The sequence below is a fragment of the Limulus polyphemus genome, unplaced genomic scaffold (assembly GCF_000517525.1).
Source record: "Limulus polyphemus unplaced genomic scaffold, Limulus_polyphemus-2.1.2 Scaffold2067, whole genome shotgun sequence".
NCBI lineage: Eukaryota > Metazoa > Arthropoda > Merostomata > Xiphosura > Limulidae > Limulus > Limulus polyphemus.
In genome coordinates, this window is record NW_013667677.1 from 77,179 (window position 1) to 88,228 (window position 11,050).

The window sequence follows — 11,050 nt, forward strand, 5'->3', positions numbered from 1 at the left end:
TGAGTGCACATGAACCACGTTGTTGTAACTTCTGTATTGTTAGCTAGGCACGGGTGAAAGTTCAATATAATAAAAATAATAAATGTATAATGTTATGAGATTTAAGTTATTTCATCTAAACATTTGTGTTTTTGTGTTATAATTTGTGTTCATTCTAGAATGAAAGAGGCATAATTTATATTTATTTCCTAATTTTTTATGGTGGTTGCAAGATTGGTCAAATCTACCAAACCCATACAGAGATTAATTACTGAAAATAACAGATAAAATTTAGTTTTTTCTTAATAAATGTTTGATAACTAAGTGGACATTACAAAGATTTTGCATGTGAAATTTCAAAATTCTGTTGCATAAAAGTACTTTTAATCTTTGCATAATAGATATACAAAAAGAAAAAAAAAGACATGAGAAAAATATTGCTTTACAAACCCTAAAATTAATAAAAAAAAAATTTTATATTTTGCATATAAAAGCATTATAATGTTTCTGATAATCTGCCAAATTTCATTAACATTCACTTAATAATTCAAAAGTTATAGCATGAAAACTATAACAAGCACAAAATGGTTATGAGGTTGGTCCCAGGGACCGAGCCCGTGCTGAAAGAGTTAAAAATGACTGACTTAGAGCAACAAAACTGTAGGTTGAAAGCACATACAAATATACAAGTATTGGTTAGGCCAAGCAAATTAGATTAGCAGTTTCTAGCTTAAGTTTAAAAGAATCATATTGGTGGATAGTTATCATTCATTGCTAACTTTTAAGCACAAATTTGCTAAATTTTATGAAATTCTCCTAAATAAAGAGCATTTAGTGTCACATTAAGCAATTACCATAAATAATTATGCTTAACATGGCTGTACCAGGTATATGCGGGTGATGACAAAAAACTGTTAATCTAGATTCCATGGTGTTACCAAAAAAGGAAGTTATTAACACTGTTTTAGAGATGAAAAACTACCACCATATGTTTTAAGAACATGGTTGGTTCTGTAAAGTATAGGTCTGTTTCAAATAATAGGGCTGCAATCCTAAAGCTAATGTTGGTTACTATCCAGTGTCACCAACTTACTTGCTGTGGTTGTTGGTGTGTATGGACAAAAGGAAATGAGATCTGATTAAAAACACCTTAGGTGTGAAAACAAGGTGCAGCTAAAAATGGATTGAGCATCCAACTTAAATGAATGAAATCAAAATTGAAGGCCAAACTGGTAGCTACACTTAGAGCATTGATAAGAATTTTACAGCAAATATTCCTTCATTAGTTGTTTTAGGTAATAATTAATCACAAAATATTATCTTGAAGAATATATTTCTTCTCTATTATTGTAATACCAAACATTTCTTTGAACAAGGTACATATGTGAACCAGCAACTTTTGAGTGCGAGATTAAAAGGTGAATAGTTATCTTAAAAGTTGTATCATGATAGTAGTAAAAAAGACACACATCTAGAACAAATCAAGTGTTGAATTTTAAGTTAATGAATAAAAAACAGTACAAACACATATTTGAATACTATATGCAAATATTATTTTTAAATTTATCTAAATATTAATATTATTTGCCTTAAATTTTTTACATAAACTTAATTTTTTTAACTTCCATATTATACATATTCTTACCAAACATTCAGGGTTTGAAATTAATGCCAGCAAACCAGGAAACTGCTGTTTAGTGTCGCAGTTTTGCTAGTAAAACTTATAAGGCACCGGAAAAAATTTACTAGTACACACTTCAGATGGAAAATCCACAGATTTGTACCATAGAATTTTAATACACCCATGATAAATGCATTTTGGTAATTCATATTGCAAGATTGTGTTACAGAAGTTTATTACAATTGTGATTAATCAATTTCACTTGTCAGTGAAATGTCAGTTTTATGATCCCAATTTGAGCAAACGAGGACAGCAAAACTATAGCTTCAACTCATTTGATTGGTTGCCTAGGCAATTAACATGTAAGCTGGTCAGCCAGTTAGCCTCTCACCAGAGAGCAGTTTTGTTAATACTACGGTTAGAAATATTGCACCCACATGGTTGCTCTATGGAGGTAATCATACAATAGAAGTCCCATTAAATATAGATTATGTTACACATTCCTTTTAATTTGTCCATGAATAATACAAATGATAGTCCTATTGGCTCCTAGTGCTTTACCAGTTTTTGACGTTTAAATGTACCTTTAAATAATTTTTTAATAGGGCAACTTTTAGCTCACCTCTCAAGCATCTATTAACTTTTGTGAAATAGTTGAATAAAAACATTGTTACATGTAAACAAAAATGATTTTTGATTTTCAAAATACTTGGAAAACACGACATGAGATTTAAACACATAAATAGGATAAATACATTTTCACTAACATTTAATATAAAAAATAATATTGTTGCTAGTGCCTTCAAGAAGTTAAGATAATTTTTGAGTTGCGTTATTTATTTATAAAAACCTATTCTTAAGTTTAAAAATATTAAGCCACAGAAATCCTTAACCATTACCCCCAGTGTTCGATAATGCTCAATGTTAAAAGTGTAAATGTTTTCTTTACTTTTAAGGCTTTCTTAATACAAATTATATTGGTTTATAATATTAAAAAGGTTAGTAAAAACCCTATTTTCACTAGTGCTAATAATTAATTACCTCTTTGTGCTTCTCCATTGTGGAGTAAATTTTGGCAGTTAAGTCATTGCCAGTATTAGGAACATTAGATTTTTTGGTGTTCTTCCTTTGATTATTTTTGTTCTTGTTGGCTTTTTTTCGGTTACTTTTTAGACCTTTCTTCTTTCCCTATAAAACAAAAACTACGTTTTATAACACAATACTAACTGCTAGTTTTGCCTTTGATAGTAATTAAAATAAAAAATCAATTTAATCAACCTATTCTCACTCAGAGTACAATCACAGCAGTGTCTGTTGCTGCCAGCCTTTAAAAAACAATAACTAAATTTGACATGTTACAGGCTAAAACACAGGCTAGTTTTAGCAAAGTCTTTCTTGCAGAGGTGCTATATAATAATTAACAAGTCCCATAAAACCAAGTATGGGTATACAATTAAAAATAGTTTCCTACTTTCCAACTAATAATTCAAGATAATTATTCTTACCTTGTAACTGAGAACATTCATGTGTCACTGGCCACAGTGAGTCTGCTTCAGAGCACATGCATGACAGCTACAACTAAGAACTGAATTTTCCACTTTAAATGAAAAGTAAAAAAATTCTGTTCCTGTAAAAATAATTTCTTTGCAGGCTGAAACACTAAAAACCTGACTTTTATGGACTATTACAGGCTCTTTAAGTAATCATACAGTTTAAAGGTTCTGTAGGAGGTTTGAGAGTAACAGTATTCAGCCACTTTTTATCTTTAGTGTTTACTATCTACTACTGTTTATATTTAAAAAAATCACTTTTTTTTAGAAAGAATGATTTAACAATAACTGATAAAATCACAAACTCCTTAAGTATCTTTAAAGGATTTTGTCTATGTTTTTGAAATAATTTTTCAAGACAGTCTGAAAACGGTTACACAATAATATGTAGACAACTAAAATTTATAAATTACAGCTTATACATTCAAATCACTAAGTAATAAACAGTTCACCTGACTAGTGTCTCCCTCTGCTTCAATTTCCACAAAACCTTCACAAGCAGCAGCAGCTGCTGCAGCTGAAGCTTCTGCTGCTTTACGTTTTTCCTCTTCTTCTTGGTCTAGTTCTTTAATGCTTTCTTCAACTACATTAGGCCAAAAATCTCCCTCAAAGTATGGAAGCTCTACTGCACTACTGAAGTTGTCTTCTGTTGCTTGTTTTAGGATATCCTAGGTAGTTTAAAAAATTAACACTAGTTATAATTTAGATGAACTAGTGGGTGAATTTTATTTTTATCATATTATTCAAAAGTACTTTACTACTTAAGTTTCAAATAAAAATAACAAAAATGCCAATAAAAGGGTGTTTGAAATTAGCAGTGGCTAGCTGGCAAAATGCCAGCAGGTTATTGTACTTAATCATGACCATCAAGGGGTACAGGCACAATGCCATTTTTTTGTCAGCTGAAATTCTGAGCATCATTATGAACATTCACACCAATTGTAAATAATAGTCCAATAGTATATATATATATATATAACAGACAGACACACACACGAAGAAGCTGTCTGCAAGCAACAGTATCACAAACACATGCCAAAAATTTGATAGTATATCAAACAGTACAGAATTATAACATATTAATACAACTAGTTTTTATATTACCCTTTCCAATGATGTATTTCAGATTTTTACTGGCTCAAAATGATAAGGTCAAGTTTTGAAAAATTATGTTTAATCCATCCCCTCATATTACCTACAAAATAAAAATTATAGCTTAAATTTTTATATCTATTTGATATAAGTTTTGTTAACAATTTTTTTGAATTAAGTAACTAGAAAAAAAAAAGAAGAAAAACCCACTAGTCCTAACTTTAATTTCTTTCCCCCTGCTGCAATTTCCCACTAATGCAAATACAACTTGTCAGTGGATGAAATTAAACTGCAAATCTTTAAACATGCACTTCTTTTATTTTTTTTTTTTAGTTCAAAGAGTTTGAAAACAGTAAATTACTGAATTTGATGATGCTAAGAACTGTAAATAAAATTTAACTATCTACATTTTGTTTAGCAATTTTCTCAAGCTAATAAAATTGTAAATATATCATCTGAAAACCGGTATCATTTTCTATCTTGCAATCTAGTTGCTAAAGGTCTCACCTCACTTCCTTGCATAGTTATGCAACTGTATGTCAATCACTGTCATATCATGGCTCATGAAGAGCAATTGCTCAAAACGTTGTTGTTGTTACTTGTTTTAACATAATTATTTATGATCAGAATATTGGAGTCAGGATAGGATCTAAACTTCCATTTGTTATGGCAAAGTTAATTTCATATTAATGAAGAGTAAGATGTTGACAGACTGCTCTGTTGCTTCTAAGCCACTTTGTTACAGGTATTACATGGATGATTCATTAATTACTTTTCAGTTAAAAAACATGTATATAAATTCTACATTGTTTTAATAGCAAAGAAATATTAGTGTCACTAGCAAACAAGGTCATTAAAAATTACAAGTTTTAAGATACTGATACATAATGAATAAAAAGGTTTTAAAGTGAGTTTTTATCGTGAATCAACAATTTACAAATTATATGAACATTTTGAAAGTTTGGTATCTATAGCTTATAAATTAAAGGTTTTATTAAATTTCTGATTTGTTACAGTTGCAATTTATTTCATGAAAGTTTAGAAACTGAATGAATTTTGTACTAAATAGTTATAACGAAGTTGAACACATAAACAAAGTTATTATACCTCAGATTATGTAACCTAATGTCCCTCCCCACTCAAGAAAACAAAAATAAAACATTTTGTTTCTGTAGAGAAAAAAAATTAATAGCTCTCTCTTGTATATAGTATATCCACAAGTTGTGCTATAAGTAATGAATCCTGCTTTTTGAGTAAAGAATTTATTTACCTTCAAATGTGTGATTCCAAAGATTAAGTGATCTTTTATGGGTAAAAGTTTTATATCCTTGTTACATTAAGGTAGGCCTCGACAAATCTCGAATGTCAAGTTGCTATGGAGACTAAAAATTTCATCGTGGCAGCTAGTATTTTCTTCCATTTTATTTGTACGTAGTGCTGTGTTAAATAGAACATGAACCTAGAACAGTTCTGGACTCTTGGAAGTCTGGAACTGTTTTGCCATTCTTTGAGTCCTAAGTCAAACTTTGTTTCTAGGATTTTAATGGTGGATTCAGCACTTCATGTTTTTTCAGAAATGAAGTGCTTCAGTTGCACAACAAGTTACTAATTTCATGACATTTTGTTTTTCTTATTTCTCTCAATTCAACCAATCAGTGTGTGTGTGTGTGTGTGTGTCTTTAGACTCAAACAGAAGTTAGTTCAGGCAATAATATCAAATGGTTGTTGATACCATGATCATTAGCATGCACTTCTTGCTGCAAAAGTAAATAAACATACACTAGTGCCTTGATCATCCATAATGGTCTTGGGAAAGCAAACAATTGCAGATAACAGAAACAGTGAATAATCAAGTCACTAGTGTATCTCACTAGTTAGCCCATGGTTTAATCTAAATAAAATTTTTCAATATATTTAAGTTCCTTGTTTTAAATTATAATCTTTTTACTGTCATTTACACACAATATCCTGAAAAAATTATAAAAAGTCGTCACAATCATAAAAGCCAAGTGTCGGTTGGTTATGCTCAATTTCTCCGAATTTTGTGAGTTACACGAGTCCAATTCCACTTTTTCTCCTATAATACTTCCTCTTTTTATTGCCTGTTCCTGTTTAAGTTTAATCGCTAATGTAGGTGTAAATAGCGCCCACGTTTTGGCTCTTTTTCTGCTATAGACAAATAAGTGCACACCATCAACACTTGAGTAAAATAAGTAAAAAATTAGCACAAATCTATGCTTCAAAATTATTACAAAAAAAGCCTTTGTTAAAACAGACTATAGATACAATTATCTGTAAGGAAGAGGACAATGTGTAACTGGGTGGCACCCCAACACAACTTGAACATGCATCTGTGGTTAAAGGATGCCTGCCATGCAGCATAGAACAGCAGATATCAACTAAAGTTGAGTGAAATCTTTAATAAATCTTAATGTGTATTTTTGTATATTATGTTTATAATCACTAATCAAATAAAGTTAACCAAGCTTGGAATATTTTAAATTCTTGTCTTAACAGCTAAAAATAAAAGAGGTAAGGCTAGGCTTGAACTGGCAGATTTGAATGCACGGCAGGTCCTGCATGCAAAAATCCCAGATATCATGCAACACCCGAACTTTTGCAACCAATATTAATTTCTGAGCAACAGTTTCTCCAAAACATGTAAATTGTCATCTAGAATTGTAATAGCACAGTTAAACTGAGAAAATTGGGCAAAAGAAAAAACAAGGATAATCGATGGTTGTAGATAACGAAGGTACAGGTAATCAAGGCACTAGTGTAGCCCCCATTTCCCAGTACAAACAGTAGTGAAGTCAGGTTAGGCACACCTGCCTCCTGAGTGTTTGGGCTGGCTGCTAGTTCTGAAAATATTTGTTGAGGCCTGCACTAAGGAATATGTAGTATCCACCACTAGGTAGCTATTAAAAAGAATAAAACACAACCAGTAAGACCAAGATGTACATCTAGTAGAGCTCAACTATTAGAAACTGCGCATAATGTTGTGATTTTGACTTTCAACTTTACTATTGTGGGTAAAGCTGTGAATGAAGTGCATCTGAGGATTTCAGGTCTTTTGACTGCTAATCTGAATCCAGCCTCACATAAACAGAATTTAACATACACACTTTTAAATTCTCAGCTTGTCTTTTTCATTCTTTTAAAATAATGACAATAATTGATTTTATATTTAGAAGTAATAAGCTCAACTTTTTACATTAACTTTTAATTTAAAATCAATTCATTAAATTCAGCTAGATCTTGACTGAAAAATTAAAGAACCAACAACGATAGGTGCATTTTCTGCTGGAATAGCATAGTAATTGCATGTACACCATATACTTTAACATAGTCTATACACAAAGAATAAGCCTTTCACACCAAAAACACAAAAATATAACCATTCTGCTGACCTTTACAGTATCTTTCAATAGTTTTTTTCTTTTTTCACTACATCAGGATTACATATGCTTGTTTTGTTGTCAAGCATAAAGCTACACAATGGACTATCTGTACTATGCCCATTGTGAGTATCCAAATCCAGTGTTTAGTGTTATAAGCATTCAGATTTACTGCTAAGCCACTGTGTGGGCATCATATATGCTTTTAGTGAGTACAGAAGTGGTTGTGCTTAAATTTGTAGGAAATTTTTTTTATCTATAAATAGAAAATAGACAAAAGTTTTCCTGTATAACAAAATGAGAACGCATTCTCTTTATACAAGTACAATAAAAAATGTTTAAATTTTATAAAGACAAGTAGGGATCGATATGTATGTAACCTAGCTACAGTAATATAGAAAGTTTAAATGCTACAAAAAGTATTGGAACAAGAAAGTCAAAACTGTTAAAAACTGAGTTACTTAAAATTTGAAAATCTTTATCCCTACTTTGGCAAATCACATGTTAGTCTGAGCCAAAATAGAAATAAACTTCTTTAAATTTTAAGTAACTCAGTTTTTATTGTTTTAACCTTACTTCAAAACGTTTTATGGAATTAAACTTTCTATATTACTCTAGCTAGCTAGGTTATGTACATATAAATCCCTGCTTATCTTTATAAAATTTAAATTTTTTATTCTACTTGTTTGTTTCCTTTTTATTAGCTATTTTTTGTGCACCAGCAGCACCTAGCATGGGGGGTACATGTATCCGATTTGATTGTATTACTTATCAGGATTTTTACTAACCTACCCTCAAATCTAATTATATACCCAAAGTAGCACACTGTCTGTTTTATATACATGTACTAGTATCCTTTTTGGTACAAGGAAGGAATCATTGGAACACCAGACAGAAAAGTTCTGTAAAAGAATTAGATGAAATATTGATTCACACCATAAACATCTATATAGTGATTTAGGTGGCTTTATATATACAATAAGCTCTAGTTTTGCTCAGCCAATACTGTGAAATAGTCACTGTTAATATTCAGACATTTTAAAGGTGGTTTTAAACCAGCAATTATTATGGCTCCATTTTGTTTCATCATGATCCCTGCCACTAAGTACTACTATACTTAATGATAACATTCCTATTTCAACAACAAAGCCCACAATAAATGTTGAGAGTACAAATTGGGATCATATAATACAAACAAGCAAATAAAATGTTAAATGTTTACACGTTAATGAATGCCTGCTTATTTAAATCCAACTAAACGTATTTTAAAAATTCTTACATCATAAACTGTGCAACTTTTGTAACCCAACTTCGATCTGCTTCTTCATTATACTAGTACAGACTACAGCTTTATTTTTGAGAGATACCTTGTAATTACATGAGTACGAGTCCATTAGTTTTATTCATCTACAGTTTTTGTCTAGACACATTATGATTAATGCATTTAATCATTAAATCAAGTGTATGTTATATCTAAGTTAATTATCAAAACAAAAAGTGCAAAGAATTAGTGTTAAAAATGAAAACTTGTTTCATTATGATTTTTACTTAGGCTCAAGTGGAAGTGTTATATTATTACTTACATTACTATACTTCACACATTTTGTTTTTCATCTCTTGTCAGCAAATTATGAGAATGGGAATTTATAACTCAATTCTTAAATAGCTGTCTCATAAAATACTCTAGAAAATTTGAATCTTTGTTATTACACTCACCAAATAAGCAATAAAATAAATGGGTTCATTTCCATTCTTTTAACTAAGCATCTAATTTAAAAACATATATTAAGGTAAATGATAATAAAAAAAAAATTATGAACTACCTAGATATAAAGTTAACAGTTCAGTACAATGATACTTCTAACTCAATAAAATTTGATTATGCTTCTCAACTCTTTCAGCACAGGCTCAGAACTGGGAATTACCTTGTAACTATTTTGTGCTTAATTGAATAAGAAGAGTTGTTTATACATTTCTTTAACAAGTAAAAGCTTGGAATGGTCTATTCTTTCAATGGTGTGTGTGTGTGTCTGTGAGACAGACTAGTTTCGGAGAATTCCACTCCTCATCAGTGACCCTGGACACTACCACCAATGAAATATCAGACCAAACTAAGCCTTTATACTAGTGAAGTGTAAAACTAGTGAGCGTAAAACACGTAAATACACCAGTTTTATCTTGTGCTTGTTATAGTTTTCATGCTATAATTTTTAAATTAGCAAATGAATGTTAATGATATTTAACACATTATAAGTAAACATTACAATGCTTTTATATGCAAGATATCAAATTTTTTAAATTAAGTCTTAAGGTTTCTAAAGCAATATTTTTCTCATGCCTTTTTTTTTCTTCTCACACGTTGCCTATCCAACATGCAAAGTAATTTTCATTTTAAGATTAAAAATTCTTCTATGCATCAGAAAATCTTTAAATTTCACAAGCAAAATCTTTATAATGTCCAGATAGTTATCAAACGTTTCTTAAAAAAAAACTTTATATTTTATCTGTTATTTTCACTAATGAATCTCTGTACAGGTTCAGTAGATTTGACCAATCTTGTAACCACTATAAAAAATTAGGAAATAAATATAAATTATGCTTCTTTCATTCTAGAATGACAATAAATTATAACAGGAAAACATAAATGTTTAGACTAAATAGCTTAAATCTCATAACATTATACATATATTCATTATTTTTATTGTATTGACATATCAGCCATGCCTGGCTAAAAATATACAGAAGTTACAATGACGTGAGTGACACACGTGCATTCATGTTACTGTATCCAGTAACATAAAACTGACCTTTGGTGTGTACAAAGTGACTTGTCTTGGCTTTGTTTTAGTAGACTAGTATTTTGTAAAATACAGTAACATTTCAGTTATTATACATTATATATGTATATCAATTTTTGCTATTTTGAAATACATTCTTAAAATTATTTTTCCTAAAGAAGTAAAGCAAACAGTTATCTTTTCTAGTTACAACCTTTATACTTGGTTGCTGCTTGATGTAGGTTGTGTTGCTAAGCTACTAAAAAATTTGCACGTGGAGGATATGAAACAAAATATTTTTAGTTTTTATACATACATTTGAATAACTAAAAAAATAATAAATTACTACATTACTGCTATAGAATTCCACTATAATTTATCAAGCTTAGTAACTAAGATGTATTTTAGACAGAAAAAATATGAAATTTTGAGCAGACTAAAGACACACCTTACCTCCTTGAAATATTAGTTCGAAAGAAAGAAATGGTGTCAAGCCTGTTAACATGGCTAAGAAAGTCACTAGGGGGACTTCTGAGCTTCTCATTGGTTATTCATGTCATATATAGAAGTAAGTTTATATAATGGAACGTTTCCAAAAATGGAAAGAGGTGGGTGGGGTGCTACTGTGTTTGA

General features: G+C 30.2%; 1 protein-coding gene across 6 annotated transcripts in view; it reads right to left on the reverse strand.

The window, feature by feature from the left end:
* The window catches only part of LOC106465835 (CREB-binding protein-like), a 122,672-nt gene that overhangs the window by 8,344 nt on the left and 103,278 nt on the right, over nt 1–11,050 (reverse strand). For all 6 annotated transcript variants that reach the window (XM_022393785.1, XM_022393787.1, XM_022393786.1 and 3 more), the window contains 2 exons: nt 3,603–3,818; nt 2,642–2,788 (listed from right to left, as the gene is read on the reverse strand). In XM_022393785.1, coding sequence (XP_022249493.1) covers nt 2,642–2,788; nt 3,603–3,818 — 363 coding nt within the window. The remainder of the gene's footprint in view (nt 1–2,641; nt 2,789–3,602; nt 3,819–11,050) is intronic.